Source organism: Barbus barbus (assembly GCF_936440315.1).
Source record: "Barbus barbus genome assembly, chromosome: 33".
NCBI classification, from domain to species: domain Eukaryota; kingdom Metazoa; phylum Chordata; class Actinopteri; order Cypriniformes; family Cyprinidae; genus Barbus; species Barbus barbus.
Window position 1 is genome coordinate 11208005 of NC_136761.1, and position 20718 is coordinate 11228722.

Here is a 20718-nt window from a genome sequence, read left to right on the forward strand (position 1 = left end):
AACTAAATATAAATATTAGATGAAACACTTAAAAAACTAAATACTAAAAATAATAGTGAAATAAAAATTATAGTTAACTTGCAGATAAAATTTAATTTCAAATTTTGGTAATTTTGGCTAAAATGAGGAATCAAATTATTGGCCAAATGAAGGCATCTTAGTGTAATTAAAATGGAAGAACATACCTGATATCTTCAAATGTTGCCTTAATAGGCAGCACACTAGGTTTTGGAGGTTGGAAGAGAGACATGATTTACCTTTGTGTTTATTAATTTATTTATCTGTTATATTTGCCTCTTATATTGATACAGACAAAGGAAAAATTACAGGAAATGATGTGGAAACAGCACTGGGAAATGAATACCAAAAGCATGATTTTGCAGAACAAACAAATGACACGTACTGCGTTTTCCGTCCATGTCTGCGTGGCTTTTGCGTGTCAGAATGCCGTGTTTGTACGTTGCAGCGTTGAGTAAAAGCGGAATGGCGATGAAAGGGTTACTGCCGTCCGTTACCCTGACAACCCTCTTCCCTCCCGCCTCACACTGCTCCTCTACCAGCTCCGACAGACTCTTCCTCAACTCCTCTTCCTCGCTGCAGAAACAGACCGGATTAACCAGCATTAATGCACGTGTGCAGGAACTGCGCACATTACACGCAGATTAGCCCCAGAAGTCACATGATAATGTGAGCGCACTTGACTCCTGGGGATGATATTGGATACTCACATCGCCCACTCCAGCTTCTCGTTCTTTATTGAGTTATAGAGCACCTAAACCAGGACAGAGACATATGAGACTGTTAATACCGTACGTCTCAAACACCACAACTAGACCAATATAGTCAGACGGGCTTATGGGGCCGAGCATATGAAACAATATGCTTTTGAATCCAATTTAAACACGAATGCGTCTTTTGTTGCATTCAAAAATGCAATTACAATATGCGCATTATGCGGTTACTTAGTTCCTGCAAGTGTTTTAATGAAATCAGTCAGGTTTGGTGAGAAATCACACTCTATCAGTAAACATGCATGTGTTTTTCTGAAGCGATGTTTCTTTTTCATACTGATGCTTGTCAATAATATAACAGAAATAAAGGAAGCAAATACATGTCTGCCGTGTTTCCAAATAATTACCTTGAGCAATTCTTTGGGAAAATCTTTGCCGTCGTTGAGGCCGTCCAGATTGCTAATGAACTGCTGGCAAGACATCTTCTTTCCAATATTCTGCAATACAATAACACAATACTGTGTTACAATAATAATAATGACATATATGCCAATTAGGCTCATCATATCATTGACGGAAACAACTGACCCTCTGCTAAGCTATCCTTCAAAACTGTTGCCATCTAAGACTTGAGGGTTGTTTAATCCACAGCATCCACTTCTCAAGATTTATTTAAAGATTTGGAAAAAGAGGCAAAACATAATTTATAACCTCTCAGTGTCAATATTATAAGGGCCCTGACAACAACGTTTAACCATATTTTGTTAAATTCCTGTAAAACCTCTCAAAACACAAGAGATCCTTACATTTACTTACATTAGAAAAGAGCAAAACAAACAATAACAACTGCAAAGATGCAGTAGGATTTGTCAGTAATATTTCTAATATCGCACTTAGCGAAGGGTCAACTGATTAAAAAATAAAAAAACCTTTACCTGTGGTAAACTAACATTATCTGACAACAGAACAAAATATTACACATAACTGCATTTCTTTTTAAATGTATGTCATGCTTGTACATGCAAGCCACCAACGCAATACTGAATTGTTGCACGTGGTTGCCAGGATGTTGTATAGAGTGCAATAGTCGGGTTCTGGAAGTAAAAACTGAATTCATTTTCTCCACAGGGAAACAGATTTTTAACAATAACTTATAAAGCTTTAAAGAAAGACATACTGTGAGTTTCAAGGTTGTTAATCAATGGTACATCCTTTTGATGAAGCCATCTGTTCACATTTTTCAGCTTATTTTTATAGAGGGAAAATGTGTGTGTGTGTGTGTGAGTGACGTGCGTGTATCGATCTATCTATATATCTACATATACATATGTATATCTACATCTATCTATCTATCTATCTATATACAAAAATTAATGGAAAAAATACTTCTAGAACTAATGACTAGAACTAATATGACTCAAGATCTACTTCAGTGTAAATCTGTGTGAAGTTTTCACCTCGTTTATCATCTGCCAGAAAAAAAATATGCCTGCTTACTTACAAAAGTAATAATAAACCTCTCCTCAACAAACTGCATCATTTAAGGCATCACTCATGTCTAGCACAAATGATGCTTTTCAGATCCATGAGCGATATTAATAATGATCCTTAGACTTATGACAGGAAGATTGTGAAAGCTTCTTTCACAGTTTGAAGGAGATATAATATTAATTTATTATGGTTTACAGCAGTAACAATAACTGTAGTTGAGAATTTAGTATGGTCTTTTGGCAGAATCTACAGTCCCATGGCAATCTTTTGTAAATATACATTACCATATTGAAAACTGAGTGATTACAAAATGCAAATGTAACAATATAGAGATCAAATCATAGAGATAAAAAACGAACTATATTCAGAACTACACCAGTTATTTCTAAACCCCATGCAGTTGACAAAGCTGTCAGCAGATGGCAGTATCAAACCAGACCAACCACACAAATCAATATCTCAGTCTGTCTGTCTCCCTCCTACCACAGAGATCTACTTTAGATGAGTAATATTCCACGAATGATGGATGAAAACGTTCTGAAAAGACATTAAAGCTGAAGCCATTAAAAGAGAAGAAAAACACAAAGAAGAACAGAGGAGGAGAGCGAAGCACTTACCACCTGCCGCAAAATGAGTTAGAGAAAAAATGGAGAGAGAGAGAGAGACATGCTTAGGTCAAAGTCAGAGAGAACTGTAATATTACTAAGAGAAACACAACAAGAAGAAGATTGTTAAGGAAAATGACACTATGAAGTGCATATGGTGAGGTTTTCAGTTTAGTTGTTGATAACGGTTCATTAGCATCATCTTCAAATATTATATTTTTTTAATACTTTCTTGAAAATCGTCAGTCTTGGCCTTCTGAAGTCAAATATATTTGTATAGTGACCACTAGACATTTAATATGTTGGATGGTGTACAGTCAACCAGTTATTAATGCAAAATCAATACTTAACATCAGGGTACTGATCAACTTTTTGGTGTGAATACAGAATATAGAAATATGAGACAGGAATGAAGATGGTTTGTTTCCAGATCAATCAATATTTGCTTCTGCAATTAGACTGGATTGTAATTGCTAGTAGATCCAGTTATTGCAGTAACTAAAATTATGAGGCTAATTAACTTGTTAGTGCCAGACATGTTTGGCATTAATGACCTAAAGAAGAGCTGAATACATACGTGTCCATGCAGGTCTGTGTTAAGAAGCATAAGTGCACAGGTCAGTGTGTGAGCGCCATCTATTAAAAAAAGAGTTAGGAAAAACAAGAGTTAGATAATAAGAAATCATACATTCTATAGAACACATATTTTCAAACTAAAACACTGTTTCAAAACCAAACCACCTGCATAGTTGCACATCACAGGAGATTTAAAGCATCATAAGCATCATTTGCTAGGCTAGCAATATGCTAACATAAAACAAAAGTTCCAATAAGTCACTCATGAGGTTACATTTCAGTGAAGATGCCGTTTTAGAAGGCTGTCTTACCAGAGCTTTTAGATGTAAATTCACTCATGTACCATAAAAGTTAATTGAAATACATTATGAGCTGCCATCATAAAATATGAGCTACATAGCATAAGCTAAATCTAGAGAAATGCACTTGCCCTCTGAGGTGAGAGCTTCTGTGTTACAGTGACAGAAGCGTTTGGAGAAGTGCACCAGCACACGTTCTCTCTCCTGCGTCTCTCCCATCAGAGGAAACGCCTTCAGGAAGTTCCTGCAATGACATGAAGATATGCTAGTACTGCTATAATACAAATATATACCATAGACAGTATATATATATATATATATATATATATATATATATTATTTAGAGTACTTGTAATGTATTGTACTTGCATTGTGCTATTTAGTGCAGTCTGACATTCAATAAAAGCAACAACAGATGAATTTTGGCTTGCATGGCAACAGTAGAAGAATTTATGTACGTTTTAGGACTCCACAATTTCAGAAAAAAATCGATATAAACATGAATCATGATTGCATTTTAAAATGCATATTTTAAGCTCCAGTCTTGCTGTGATTGTTGAGATTGCACTATTTGGCCCCAAAATCATATATCAGTATGACAATAAAACTATAACAATAATAATAATTATCATTATTAAAGCATTTATTTTGGTGGAAAACAGCAGGACACCCTTAAAGCTTATCTTTATAAGCTCTTCTCATTACAAGTTAATGATTGGCAGATGTTGTGTTCTCAAATTCATGTCATAAGCACCCCAAAATAGTTTCATGCACTTGTACTTCATGTACTTGCACAGAGTGTGTTTCGGGCCAGTAACTTTAGTCTAGCCCGAATCAGAGCTTCCATTCACTGTCTGTGATAATTATCGTTGTATCCAGAGAACTATTGTTAGTCCAGGACTGAAATATTCTTAACCGCGCTGTGCAACTGCACTTAGTTCCTCCTCTTCTTGCAATGCAGGTATTTAAGTAATGGCATGCTTAACTTCTTCCAGTTTCAGGGGTATTTGTGGAACTGAGACATTAATATGTGACATGCGTGAGTATTAATCTAAAATAAACTTCTTCCTCTTATTGCAGCTTTACCATAATAATACACAGAAACAATGAAGCAGCTACATATGTGGCGTGCTTTTAAAAAACGTTACACAACAACAGAATCCTATTGTTATATTACATTTCTGACCTGCCCACACTGAAATCTTACACGCTACACATCAAATATGTTCAGTCTGACTGTGATTTCGTTGGTACATTTGTCATTTTGTTTTCGGTTAGGATAAGTATTTGCACTATTCAGGACACTAACAATCTTGGTTGTATTTTGTGGTTGAAATGTTCTCACCTTAGCCCTCTGTCTAATGACAACCCCGTGAAATCAAAGAAGCTCAGGTACTCCGATGCCACCAACTGGCTGAATTCATTACTGCAGGAGAAAGAGACAAGGAAGAGAGGGATTGTGGGTATAAATGAAAACTGTTTTATTCCACTCCCTTTCCTATACAGTAGGCTCATTCACACACAAATACTCACTTCTTGCCCAGGTGTCGTGCCACGTCACAGCGCTTGAAGCCCTCCAGATAGAAGAGCCGCTTAGCCAGCCGTTTGGCAGCATCTGCATCGACGCGGCAGCCGTTGGCAAGAGTATCCGTGCTGCCCCTCTCCAACGTGTCCACGCTGCCCAACTCAGAGTCCGAGTCGCACAGCACATCTGTGAGGTTGGCATCACTAGGTTGGCAGAAACAAACAAGGAAAAGAAAAAAACATCAATGCCCAGATGGAAAATACAGCCAAGATTTTAGATGATGGATGCTTTTAGATCAGTGTTTCTCAAACTTTTTGACACAAAGACCCCCACTGTCCAACATAATATTCAAAGGACACTATAATAGAGGTGGGAATCACAATCCAATTCTAAAACTACTCTTGATATGCATTTTTTTTATTAATTAAGGATACTATTGACTTCTAATAATATAACACTTATTTGTGCACTTTTATTAAATTACTTGTAAGTACATTTTAAAATAATTACATAATAATAAAATCAAAACAATTGTATGTTAAGTATGATTAACTAATTAAAACATAAGCAAATATAATGTAATAAGGGAACACATTGAAAAGGGTACAAAGAAACACATTACAAGCAAAAAAAACTAAAAAGTAAAGTATCGCAAAATCTTTCAGATGAGGAGAGTTAAATATGTTTTGCTTTTTATCAGCATTTTTGCCGTTTGATTATTATTATACAAAATCGATTCAGAAGCACGATGCATCAGAGAATCAATATTTTTCTCCACTCCTACTATATAATATTATTAGAACCATGACTATAACGCGTTAAGTATAACATTTTATTAACAGAAACATTTAATTTACGTGATAAAGGTCAATTAATTAAACACAGTTCATTTTGTGATTGCTTGATTATATATATTTTGTTAGTATTTTAATTTAGATTGTTTGTAATATATTAACAACAACAACAACAACAAAAATATATTTAATTATAAAAAATTAAGTCATCTTTGCTGAGGCCCCCTGGATGAGAAACAGTGTTTAAGATGGTTTCTAGTGAGCCATTTATCATTAGATGGTTTAAATAGTAGCTGCTGAGACCACGTTCAACATGCCAGACCATTTTGTTTGAGCTGACTAGAGATGGTAAACCACTATGGTAAACTTGTGTTCCAACCAACAGGGTTTGATCTGCTTTTTCCATAAGATGTGTTACTTTGTTACATCCAAATCCCCCCCCCCCAGCCCACCGCTATTGGCTAATCCTATAAGAGATTGACAGAGATTATATAACCCTACATTACAGCAAAGATCCTAGTGTGTACACTTGTGTTCAAATTTAGGCTATTGATATAAGTGTTCAATCCAAGCCCATTCAAATTCTCTTGCAAGTCATGCCACTGAATTAGCATTTAGCTCATGGGTAGCAAAGAGCATCTTGAGAGAAACACAATCTTTTTTTTTCATCCAAGAAACGGCACATCTAATTCAACTAATTAAAATCTCGATGTGTACAATTACTGCGATGGAGGCGAGTGACTCATTAGGATGTTCTTTAAATGAAGCTGTAATTTGGGATGAGGCGTTTTTGCGTCGACTGCTGAGCCCCAGAGAGGACAGAACCTGCATGAGTCAGGCAGGCCATTACTGAAGTGACAGACACCAAGCTTTATATGATTTATTTATTAAATTATGTCTGGTTATGGTACACAGCTAACTGCGCATAAACTAATGTGCCTTGTGGTGTTTCATTGCAATTATAAACATATTACACTCTTAAAAATAAAGGAGCTTCACAATGCCATAGAAGAACCTTTTTTGTCTAAATGGTTCCATAAAGAAGCTTTAACATCTGCAGAACCTTTCTGTTTCACAAAAGGTTCTTTGTGGTGAAAGAAGGTTCTTCAGATTATAAAAAGGTAAGAGGTGGTTCTTTGATGATGGTTCAAAGAACCTTTGACTAAATGGTTCTTTTATGGCATCACTATGAAGAACCTTTTAATCGCCTTTATTTTTAAGAGTGTAGGAATGTACAGAACTTCATATTTTCATTGGGTTGCCTGAATAATTACTATAATTTAGGCTTTTGGGATACCTGACCCAGATCGGATGTGTTTCTCACAAGATGTTTATACAAGATGTGTTGTGTTCAAAAATATCTAGACTGAGTGCAATGTAATGTGTCTTGAGATGTGTTTTTGAAAGCAAGATATCTTGACACTTTGACATTAAAACACTTCTCTTAGAGTTTTACCATGCCAAGCTTCTTGTACACAATGGCACAATAAATATTTTTGGACAACTAGTCATCAATTGTGACTTTATATACAGCTTTTAACGGTTTGGGGTTAAAAGAAAAAGAAATTAAAATTTTTATTTTAAAGAAAGGTTCTTCTTTTGAACTTTCTATTCATCAAGGAATACTTCAAAAATGTTTGCATCACAATTTTTTTCAATATTAATAATGATAAGAAATCTTTCTTAATAAGCAAATCAGCATATTAGAATAAGTCAGGATCATGTGACACAGAAGGCTGGAGTAATGATGAAAATTTAGCTTTTCATCACAAGAATAAATTGCATTTTAAAATATATTAACATAAACTGCAATATTTCACAATATTTTTTACTGTATTTTTGATCAACTCAATGCAGCCTAGACCAAATGAATTGCAAAGGACAAATTAAAAGGATGCTGTCATCACTCTGCGAGCAGACATGAAGAGAAACACACTGCGAATACAGATGGCATATGCTTACTGGTCAACAGTTTAGTCATGATGCATATCCACAGCCATCTGAATAAATTATGGCTGTCATTTTCATTGTGGATGAGTCAAATTGTTTTGCATAATTTGATTAGCACAATTGCATTAGCTCTAAACTCGATAAGGAACGGTAATGTGTTGGTTGCCATGGCGCCAGTAGAACCTGGTGTTCCGGGAGAAAGAAAGAGGGTGTAATTTGTGTCCCTCCCAAGCAGATGGCCCCTTCATCAGCATTACCCACAGTGTCCTAGAAAAGCCCCGACAAATCTCACATGGCACAGAGCGAGCAGTCAAGCAGGCAGGATTGCACAGGGTACATACTGTAATTCTAGGTGAAGAACAAAGCAACAGGAACGCTACGTGATGAGCAGCAGTTCAAGTAGTTCAAGGTGATAAATGATTCCCAATTTCATTCAGAGACCACAAAAGTATTTCAGAATTTGCTGAAAATGTACCCACCATCAGGCCATTCAAGATGTAGATAAATTTGTTTCTTTATCAGTACAGATTTGGAGAAATTTAGCATTACATCACTTGTTTACCAATGGTGCCGAGTCCAAACAGCTGATAAAACAACACAATAATTAACAAATCACCAATTAAAAACTTGTGAAGTGAAAGGCTGCATTAATGCATTAAACTTCAAATTATTGCTTCCGGCTAAAATTTGAGTCCTCTATTCATAATGCTGCTTGCTCCAGTCATCTCATCTGAGTCAGAAAAGCAAAGTATGCACAGACCAAACACTGTTTGTAAATGAAAACAATCCAAAACTATTCTATATGTCTGTGAATTTTGATGCGAGAGGACAATAGGGGATGGACTTTTCCACTAGAGAAAGCGTTATAATGGATTATGGACTGGTATTTTGGCCAAAAGTGATGGTTTACAACACCTTTGTTTCTTACCAATGAACAGTTTTTCACTTCACAAGATGATAATTGATGGACTGGAGTCGTCTGGATTACATGTGGATTATTGTGATATTTTTATTAGTTGTTTGAACTCTCATTCTCACGGCACCCATTTACTGCAGAGGATCGATTGGTGAGCAAGTGATGTAATGCTAAATTTCTCCAAATCTGTTCTTATGAACAAACAAACTGTACATCTTGGCTTGTAACATCTGGCATAGATGGAATAGATCATTTTTAATTACTACTAAGTTACGAGAAATACATTTTAATGAAGGGGCTTAAAAATTTTGAAGAATTAGAAATGGTGTCATATACGGTACATATGATCTGGTATCTGCTAAATTATTGCTCACATGATTGATTGACCAGTGTTGTTAAACTTATCCATCAGTAATACATTACAACATTAAATTAAGGTATGACGAAATGTCATCTGAGTTTAGGTTGAACAACCATCTTTTTCCCTCTTCCTGTCAAGCACTCACTGAATCATCACAAATATGACTCACATCTATAGTATGTGAGCACATGTGTCTGCACAGACAGGTGTGAATTAGATCGCCAGACTCTCTGACTACTTCAGCGCCCCTGACATAATCTTTCAGCAGTCAGGTGTCAAAACAGCTGGCTGTTTGTATTTTAGTCCTGTGTACATAATGACTGAACAAACCTGATCGGAAAGCAATAATTCTCCATCTGCCACCGGGCTGCTGTGATCAATAATAATGATAGATTGCACAGTTATAGTATTATCGATTCCTAAAGGAACCTAAGTAGGACATTGCCATGGACATATAATATTACAGGAGCCAATGAGCTATGTTTGTATGACATTTAAGTAAATAATTGTATTATCATTTTATTTTTATACATTTTCTCCAAGATCCTCCACAGGAAAATAGATACATAGATACAGACAGACAGACCGACAGACAGACAGACAGACAGACAGATATAGATAGATAGATAGATACTTTGGTATTTAATGTTTATATTTTTTTTGTAGCATGGTATAGGACTATGGTAATTTAGTATCACTGTATATGTCAAAGTACCACAATATTACCATCCGATACCACCACTGTACCATAGTACCACCAGTGCACTCTTTGTAAGGTTTTTTAATTCCTAGACAACACACACACACACACACACACACACACACACATACTTCTTCATTAGTTAAAAACAAATCACAGCCAGATGTCCTGCTCTAGAGGGTAGACAAACATTGTAAGAGAAGCCAGCAGTCGTGTCTCTGTATGGACCTGCACTGCTGCTGAGCCAGGCAGGAGATTAAACATGAGACTGCTTGTCTATGACTCACATGCCAGCGTCTCTCTCTGCCCGTTTGATGCCGTCGGAGAGGGTGTGTTGGACGAATAAAGTGAGGTGTGAAGGAGTTGCTGCGGCCTTGTCAGTTAGCCAAAACACAAATCCCCCTTTGTGTGTTCTCTTACTGGAATACATCAAACCAGCAGGGTCGGACAGAAATGCATTACACATCAGAATGTGCAATGAAAACATTTTGGTTACAATGGGTTTAGGTAACCAAACACACACTCACAATATATAGAACCTCAGGCTATGTATTTATCCAAAAACCATTTAATGATGGAAGAGTTGAGGGATTAAAGGGATAGTTCACCCAAAAATTACAATTCTATAATCATTTACTAACCCTCATGTCATTAAAAACTTGTTTACATTTATTTCTTCTGTGGAACACAAAAGAAGATGTTTTTTAATTCTGTTGGAAAACAAACAGTTTTGGGTCTCATTGACTTCCATAGTATTTTTACTCATACTATGGAACTCAATGGAACCCAAATCCACTTGGCGACTAATATACTCCAAAATAAATGTTTTTTTTTTTTTTAATCAGTGGTTTTGTATGCTGGTATCTAGCTCAAAACAGTTTTAAAGTACAATAATGTATGTAATATTTTTCCATTAAATTAAGTTAAAAAAGTGGTACAAAAAAATATGCAAACAGTGAATAAAATAAAACCACACTGGCATACATTCAGACCAGTGACAAATATATAATACAGGCAGATAACTGAAAGATTGATGTTCTTTGCACAAAGCCCCCCCCCCCCCCCCCCCCCCCCATCATAAATCTCAGGTCAGGGCAGGTCGTTGCAGTTTTATTCCGACAAGTTGTGTCATGTTTTACAGGTTGTAATTTTATGCAAATCATCAATTATAATATTTGCTGGTAAAAACAATTGTTTGATGTATTTGTTTGGTGGTATATTTTTACATTTTTATTTTTTGTAACTGCTTTAACATTGTAATTGAATAGCTTCTAACAGGCTAATAGCTGGTCCCACAAATGAGGTATGTTGTCACAAAAAGTCAAAGTGTTAAACTTCTTTATTTCTGGGAAATAATGGTCAAAATATTCAAAAACCTATTTGAAGACTTCAAGGACTGCATCTATAGAAAAAGACTTATAAGTCTACACAGAGAAATAGGACAGAGGAGACTCAACCAACAGATGTGTCCACAAAAGACCAGAGGGCAAGATGTCCCAAACCAAAAAAAAAAAAAGTTCAAACAAACGAAGTTCCAAAGTCCCTGCCTGCATATATTACACAATTGAAGAAAACCCAAGACTTTTAACTTCAGTAAGGTCAATACATAAATACTTTAAACATAAAAACAATAAAACGTATACTTAATGACAGAAATTAAAACAAGTTTCTACATTTTTAAGTCTTTTGCGCCAGTTGCAGGTCTTTTAAACTGCTATACATTATTAAGAAGCAACAAAAGCTAAGTAATAACTTACAGAAGTCCCAGGAGAAAGTCGAAATGCACCTCATATTCATCTTTCCACATCTTTCACTGGAGATCAGGCATCGGTCCCGCGCGGAGCGAGAAAAATCCCTTCAACTCCATTCGCCTTCAGCCGCTTTGCGCATTGAGTAATCAGGTTTTTCCCAAATGGAGTAAGTTTTCGACACTGCTGCGGCTTAAAGGGGCGTTCTGGCGGTGTGTCACCGCATCCCGTTTATGTTCTTCGACAAATAAAAGTTTGGAAGCGACTAAATTCAGTGCGCGCGTTTGGCTCAGGCGCGTTGGCGACAACGGCTTCCCAGTGTGAAGTTCCTCAAAGTCGGACACAAGGGAAGGGGGCGGAGAGAGTCGCTCTGGATGGATTGGATTACTCAATGAGTCCTGCCCGAGCCACATTTCCATATTTCCGATGTTGAAGTAGCGATCTGGACCGGAGCCCGGGAGCGCCGACGCGTCTATTATCAGAGTTTGCCTCTCGTTATCCCTCACGCTCACTGATGCCAAAATCTATTACATTTATTCATCAAAACATAACTAATAGCAACAATGACGAATAATAAAAAATAGTTAGGCTATTTTACCGTCGTGGCCTGGTACATCAAGTAACAGCCTATAAATAGAACAAAAAAGGCTAATGGAAATTATATCCCTGCTGAAAAAAACAAAAACAAAAAAACAATAGACACCATCCCAAAATTTGTAAGGGTTTTACAGGTTAAAATGGGACTTGTATTGGTTTTAATGGAAACTGTAATGGACCCTGTGGGTCTCTACTGGTAATTGGTCACCTTCTGTTGGTGGCTTGTTAAAACCTATAAATCCTAATAGAATATGTCCCAAGACACACTACAGAAAACTATTTTTTAATGGTTTTAATGGTTAAAAGTTGATGGTTTGTAATCTTTGTAATGGTATTTGTAGTGAACACCATTAGAATTTCCTGTGATGGTTCTATTGTTTTTTTCAGCAAATGGGAGCCATTCATCATGGCATCAAATAAGAGACCTTTAGAATATTGCATAAAAATGTGACACTATTGAATACTCAGGGGAATTCAGGGTGTATTAATGAAAGCATTAATTAATTAATTAATTAATGAATATTATTATGATAGAAATCATATTCAGAAATCAGATCTGTTGGCGGTTAAATATTTCAATCCAATTTACTATTATGCATTTTAGTTTTTTTGTTAGATAGAATCCTTAAAGGTAATTATCACAAGGAACAATATTCGGCCTATTTCTACTTACACTAGTGGTTTATCACAGTAAAATGAAATGCCAACATGATTGTTACAGGAATCTGACTAAGTTTGAAACTGTTACTAACAACAAATACTAGTCAGAAGCAAACAGCCAAGTTGAGAATCACAAGAGCCAAGAATTCAGTTTGAGAATGTGCAATTTGTTACCAGTAACACTGAAATAAATACTAAAATAAACTAAAATACTCAAAATAAATATCTTTACAGTAGTTAAACTATTAAACTTAAAACAGCTTTGAAAAATAAATGTTAAAAGAGTTCTGCATTTTCAGAGGCCTCTGTTTACTTGGAAAATAAATTATGAATGTACTCCAGAGACTTGAGTATGTGAAAAATATGGATTATTTCAAGTCTAAAATATGTGAGCTCACAACAAACTGGAACATGTGATGCAGCCCAAAGATGTACAATATTTCCATTCAGCAGGGACTCACCTCCATACAGGCAGAATGGATACAGATAACGTCCAACATTCACACACAGACCATCACTTCATGACAAAACACTCTATCCTTCTGAATTCATCCGCCCGTAACGCTTTATATTTTAAAATTTGCAGCTATCGCTTTAGGATCAGGATGTGGGGCCAAACTGCTATGATGTATGATACAGTAAAGTGCCTTGTTAGTGTGCGAGTGTAGTCTGCTATCTGTGGTATTTGCATGCTTCAGTAACCTGCAGTCACAACATGTTTGTCCCTTCATCAACAAACATCAGATCATTTAGCTGGATGACCATCGTAATTGGTTACAATAATCATCACAGCTGATGCCGCTCTACCATCCGAACTAATAATCATCCTTCTCTCTCTCTATACTTGACCATCTCAGTATCACCTCAACTAGAGTTAACAGATTAGCTCCAGATGCAGAAACTGATCTGCACTTAAAAGCACTTTCTATGAATAAATAGTATTTTAAATGTATTTTAATTTGTCTACATTTCTACTTTACTCCATCTGACCTTTTGAATATAGGCCTATATTGTTGGCTCTCTTCTTAGACAGTGCTATTTTAGTATTATTTATAAACTATTAAAGTATTTATTAATATTTTTCATAAGTTTAATTATTTTTTTATTTTCTGTTTTCATTTTAATTTGTTTACATTTTAGGAATTCTGTTTTTTATATATATATATATAGAGAGAGAGAGAGAGAGAGAGAGAGAGAGAGAGAGAGAGAGAGACTTTTGACTTTAACCCACTTTATTAAAACAAATAAAACATGAGTGGCGAAACATTCAAATTAAATTTAGAAATGTGAGAATTATTGGCATGTGTAGTAGCCTCCACTGCAAATCCCCACATCGTTTAGGTAGATGACTCTTATAAAAAAGCCTCCAAGAAGGAGAAAGGTCAGCAGGTACTGTTAAAAATCCTCTCCATTTTGTATCACTTCTGTCTTTAATATGCTGAAAATAATCGATTTTAATACACATCTGATAGAGATCTCTCTTTCCAGCAGCCTGAAAATCAAGCTCTTGTAATCTACTAAATTTCAACAGTTTTCCTTCCTGACCACCTTCAACACAAACCTTAGGAGACACAAATAACTTAGGAAAAGACACTCTAGAAGAGCCTCCGGACAGAAAACAATTAACAAACAGGAGGAGTGTGGAGGGAAGAGCTGCCTTCAACCCACATATGAGCTGCTCGACCATCCTGACTGATCTAAAACCAGCCTGATTGCAAATGTCCACCACTGACCTCCATGTTTTAGACGAAGTATTAACCAAGTCTGAAACTTTAGTCAATCTTTTTTCCATAAAAATTTTAACAATTGTCTTAGATGTACAAATATGATCTCCTAGAAGAGAGTTGTAAAACAGTGGTTCCTCAAGGCCAAAATGCTTGTTTTCATGTCTAATCAGTTTAAAACCTTTCCAAACATTTAGCACAGAACCATAAAATTTTACACTAGTTGAAAAATTCCCATCATAAGAAGACATTAAAAACAATTGCCTATCAAGGCAGAAGCCACCAAAAGTTCTGAGCAAAGCCAGACCAAATGACACCCATGGCCTAAAAACAACAGGGTAGAGTAGATTTTGAACCGTCTTTAACCTCATAGCTTTAACCTTGGCTGCCAATTCAATCAACCCTTGGCCTCCTTCATTCACTGGCAAGTAAAGGAATGGAGGGGGAAGCCAATGGTAGCCATCCCAGAAAAAATCAACAAAAGTCTTCTGCAAACGTTGCAACAAATCTTTTGGTGGGTCAAGCACATTTAAGCGATGCCACAACATGGAAGCTACCAAGTTGTTAATAATGAGCACTCTTCCCCTATATGATAATTTAGACAGAATCCATTTCCATCTTTGTAAACGTCCAGAAACTTTTTCAAAAATACCATCCTAGTTCTTCTGAATATATTGGTCAGTCCCAAGGAAAACTCCCAGCACTTTAAACCCTTCCAGACTCCAAGAACAGTTCTGCGGAAGTACTGCAGGGCCTCCATTCACCCATTAAAAAGGATGCACACTTTTGCCAATTGATTCGAGAAGAGGAGGCTCTCTGATAAACCTCCAGAGATTCTCGCAAATGCATAACATCTTGAGCAGATCTAATGATAACAGTAACATCGTCAGCGTAGGCACTAAGTCTGGCAGTTATCAGTTCTGAAGTAGACGGACACACTGTTGATATGCCACCCAGCTTGTTCCTTAATGCAACCAAAAAAGGTTCAATAGCAATGGCATATAGGATTCCTGAGAGACCACACCCCTGCCTTATGCCTCTGCTTACTCTGAAAGGTCTTGTAAGGGTACCATTAATTTTGAGCATGCTATAAGTGTCAGTATATAAGAGTCTTATATAGGCAATAATAGATGGACCAAAAAACCGAAAACCTCAAGGCACTTAAACAGGAACCCACCATGATCCACCCGATCAAAGGCTTTCTCCTGGTCCAAAGAGACAAAACTAATATTAAGATTGTGTACCTTAGCAAAAGAAATCAAGTCCCGAGTCAAAAAAATATTATCAAAAATTGTCCTTACTGGAATACAGTATGACTGATCTGCGTGAATCACTGAGGAAATGTAGAGTTTCATTCTGTTAGTTAAAGACTTTGAAAGTATCTTATAGTCAACTCCGAGTAAAGAGACTGGACGCCAGCATCTGATGTCTTCAAGATCCCCCTTTTTAGGCAATAGGGTGACCACAGCTCTACGTAGACTCACTGGAAATGTACCTCTTTTAAAACTCTCCAAAAAAACAGAAAACAAATCCCTTCCAATAACAGGCCAAAAGTGCCTATAAAAATCACCATTAATTCCATCCAATCCTGGAGCTTTACCAGAAGACATCTCTTGAACAGCTACAGATCAAAAGTCAATGGTTTATCAAGCATAGATTTCTCCCCTTCTGAAAATTGAGGTAAATCCTGAAGGAGAAGGTCAGCCATCTCCTCGTCGCAAGGTTCAGCTCTGTAAAGATGCTCATAAAAAGACAGAAATAAGAAATAATCCCATGACCATCAGTGATCCTCCTCCCCTCTGGAAGTTTCAAACAGATTCCGCAAAAGAAATTTGTTGCGTTCCAAAGACTCAGTGGTGTTAACAATGTCCCCTTCAATATTAAGTTGAAGTATCTCTTGCTCGAGCTGTGCCATCTTATTGTCCAAAGAACTTTTAATATACACAGAATAACTCTGGAAAAACAATTTGATTTGAATTTTGCCAATGTCCCACCACTGGCTCTGGGACTTATACTGCATTTCTCTCTCTCTCTCCAGATCTCCCAGAAATGAGTGAAAGAGTGCACAAAGTTGTGATCTAATAATAATCTGCTATTAAATTTCCAATAGGAATACTTGAAAGTGCTCTCTACAGTGATGACATCAATATATAGGAAATGATGATCAGACAAAGCAGTAGGAAATATACAGCTGTTATAGAATTGACCTCTTTTACTTTTTTGTACATAAATCCTATCCAGCCTAGCCCCAGATACCATATTGGCGTTTACTTTCACCCAGGTATATTGCCTAACCTGAGGAAATTATTATCTCCAAACATCAACAAGATCATGATAAACAATCAGAGACTGAAGCACGTCAGCTGGTTTACTGTGGGGTTCTTCATGGTTCCTGTCCAAAGTATGACTTAAAGTACAGTTAAAATCCCCAGCTAATACAATGAATCAATACACATTGAATACACACACGCGTTAATACATTTTATATAAAAATGTGAAATATATACTTTTATCATGAAAATACTCACAAAACAAAAATATATATAAAAATTATAATAAAATATATAGAAAATATTATTATATAAAAGTATATTAATAAATATATTACTGATTGATAAATTGTAAAGTTTTTTTTTTCATCAAAATGCAATCATTTGAGATACATATTGAAAGGTACATATTGACAAAGAAATACATAACATTAAATGAATAAATATATATGCACTTTCAATTCTTGTTTAAAAGAGGTTTAGATATATTTACTGGAACACAAGACAAAGATAGTGATTAAGAAAATGATTTTTACAATGTATGGATTAGAGCTTGAGGATCTATATTTTACATATTTTATTCTACATGGGTTAAAGACATATTTCAGTAAGTGCAAAACACTAATAGACTACAAATGCTGGTATCAAAGGATGTGAGCATCAATACCTGCAATAGTAATTGAGTAAATAATATTGATTTCACACAAGCAAGGTGCCTTTGAAAAAGAAAAGGCCTGTGTTTTTGGAGAAAAACAAATGATTACAATAGTAATCCTTTCTCTTTGTTGTATGGAAGTATGCGAGTGTTTGTGTGCAATGCTTATCACAGTGTGTAGATTTCAGAAAGAGAGAGATTGTGTGTGTGTGTGTGTGTGTGTGTGTACAGCTCTCCTGTATCCTGTAGGGATAATCATCAGCTAGACAGCACTCACCCGCTGCTCCTACACACACAACCAGGATGGAGCGGAACCAGACAGGAAGTTTGCGTGTGTGTTTGCGTGTGTGTGTGTGTGTGTGTGTGATGGGGGTGCTTATGAGTCTGGATTTATGAGTATGTGTGTGACAATGAAAGATAAAGTAGGAGATTATGAGTGTCTGATAAAGACAGAATAAATGAGTGTGTTCTTTTGTGTGCATAGGTACAGGCTTCAGAAAGGCATGGGGGTGGTAAAGGAGGTGGGGTCGCAGCTGAGATGATTGTTTCTGTGCCTATGTCACCAAACGGGTGAAAAAACCCCCACAAATTAGCGACTGCCTGCAGTGCAATAGATAAAAATGCATCACATTTCATGTCACATATTGACCTTTGTAAGGCAGTCAGAGCAGACAGATCAATCATATAATCGTGTCTAAACTCAGGTCAGTCTCCGTGGAGAGGTAATGAAGCATGGACCTTCTGAAAATGAACAGATTGCTCTTGAGATGGCAGGAGAGAGTGTTATATGTTTCAGCAGTGTGAATTCCTAATAGAAAATCATTGCTATCTTACATAAAAGAATGCATTCACTCGCTCACTCACTCATGCTCTGCAAAGAACGCTTTGAACAACTGAGGGATTTGTTGATGAACAGTTTGGGATTCACTTGCATTTCCTCTCCAATGCACAGCTATATCCTAGTTTTGGGGGTGAACAGGGATTTTCATTAAACACTAATCTAATATGAATATATTTTAAATACACGTTTTATGGCTTTTAGTCAATGATAGGCTGTATTCAGGATTATGAGTGATTAAATATAATAAATCAAGAACTGAAAACTTAATATTGAAGTGGATGTGTGCCCTTCAATGTCTATGGTGGTTATGGTCCTGGTAGTGAGGCCTCAAAATGCTAGCGTTCTTTTTTTTTTTTGTCAAATAAAATGCCCTTTTGAATGCAAACGTACTTTGTCTTTAACTAGCAATAGCAAGGAGCAAATCAAGGTTTACAGCTGCAACGTAAGCTAAAGGCTGTTGGCTATTTAAAGAGGGACACCTTCTATATGTCCAAACTAACCTCCTGTTTCAAAAGCTTTTGCATCTGGTCTACAAATTATAACGTTAAAAATATGATCAAATGTATAAAAACAAAAGTTTAGGATATAGATAAACAGAGTTTGCATTTATTTTTAGTTATCATATATACATTATTATACCACACACACGCACACATATATATGTGTGTGTGCATGTTTATGTGGTTTATGAGGACACAAATTTGTATAATGACATGTCATATGTCAGAGTATGTCAGAGGTATTACAATATGAAGGTGGTTTATGAGGACACTGCCTATGTCCCCGTAATTCAAAAGGCTTAAAAAAACTAAATGGTGTTTTTTTGAAAATCTAAAAATGCACAAAGTCTCCTGTGAGGGCTAAGTTTAGGTGTAGGGTTGGTGTAGGGCAATAGCACACACAGTTTGTTCAGTATAAAAACCATTACGCCTATGGAGAGTCCCCATAAACCACAAAAACCAACATGTGTGTGTGTGTGTGTGTGTGTGTGTATGGCATATATGATTATATTACATGCACATTCAAATATATGATGATTTTTTTATGTTTATGTATGTTTATATAAATCTATATTAAGTTATTATATATTAACCTTTTATAGGGTTTTTTTTTTTTGTCCAGGCAACATGCAGGGTTTGCTTTTATAGTTAAAAAAAAACATTAGCTATATTAATTCTATACAGTGGTGTGAATTTGTTTTGCCCCATTCCTGTTTTTTTTTGTTTTTTTTTTTTGCATATTTGTCACACTTGAATGATTCAGATCATCAAACAAATTTTAATATTAAACAAAGATAACCCAAGTAGATATGAAATGCAGTTTTGAAATAAAAATGATTTTATTTATTAAGGCAAAAAACGATCCAAACCTGCCTGGCCCTACGTGAAATCTAATAACTGGTTGTGCCACCCTTTGCAGCAACAACTGCAATCAAGCGTTTGCGATAACTGGCCATGAGTATTTCACATCGCTGTGGATGAATTTTGGCCCTCTCTTCTTTGCAGAATTGTTTTAATTCAGCCACATTGGAGGGTTTTCAAGCATGAAAGGATCGTTTAAGGTCATGCCACAGCATCTCAATCTGATTTAAGTCCAGACTTTGACTTGGCCACTCCAAAAACTTAATCTTGAGCCATTCAGAGGTGAACTTGCTGGTGTGTTTGGGATCATTGTCCTGCTTGAGCTTGAGGTCACAAACTGATGGCCAGACATTCTCCTTCAGGGTTTTCTGATAGAGTGCAGAATTCATGGTTTTATCAATTATGGCAAGTCGTCCAGGTCCTGAAGCTGCAAAGCAGCCCCAGACCATCACACTACCACCACCATGCTTGATGAAATGCTGTGTTGGTTTTACGCCAGATGTAATGGGACACACACCTTCCAAAAGGTTCAACTTTTGTCTCATCAGTCCACAGAATATTTGCCCAAAAGTCTTGGGGATAATCAAGATATATTTTTTGACAAATGTGAGATGAGCCTTATTGTTCTTTTTGGTCAGGAGTGGCTTTTGCCTTGGAACTCTCCCATGGATGCCGTTTTTTGCCCAGTCTCTTTTTGTTGAATCATGAACACTAACCTTAATTGAGACAAGTGAGGCCTGCAGTTCTTTAGATGTTGTTCTGGTTTCTTTTATGACCTCCTGGATGAGTCGTTGTCGCGCTCTTGGAGTAATTTTGGTAGGCTGATCACTCCTGGGAAGGTTCACCACTGTTACAAGTTTTCTCCATTTGTGGATAATGGCTCTGACCGTGGTTCGCTGGAGTCTCAAAGCCTT

General features: G+C 36.4%; 1 protein-coding gene across 1 annotated transcript in view; it reads right to left on the bottom strand.

Annotated features, from left to right (window-relative positions):
- The window catches only part of LOC306853632 (PH and SEC7 domain-containing protein 2-like), a 35345-nt gene that overhangs the window by 6420 nt on the left and 8207 nt on the right, over window positions 1-20718 (bottom strand). The window contains exons 4-10 of the mRNA XM_079391181.1: window positions 5236-5430; window positions 5048-5128; window positions 3834-3946; window positions 3405-3463; window positions 1139-1228; window positions 729-772; window positions 404-594 (exon numbers count right to left, since the gene is read on the bottom strand). Coding sequence (XP_079247307.1) covers window positions 404-594; window positions 729-772; window positions 1139-1228; window positions 3405-3463; window positions 3834-3946; window positions 5048-5128; window positions 5236-5430 — 773 coding nt within the window. The remainder of the gene's footprint in view (window positions 1-403; window positions 595-728; window positions 773-1138; window positions 1229-3404; window positions 3464-3833; window positions 3947-5047; window positions 5129-5235; window positions 5431-20718) is intronic.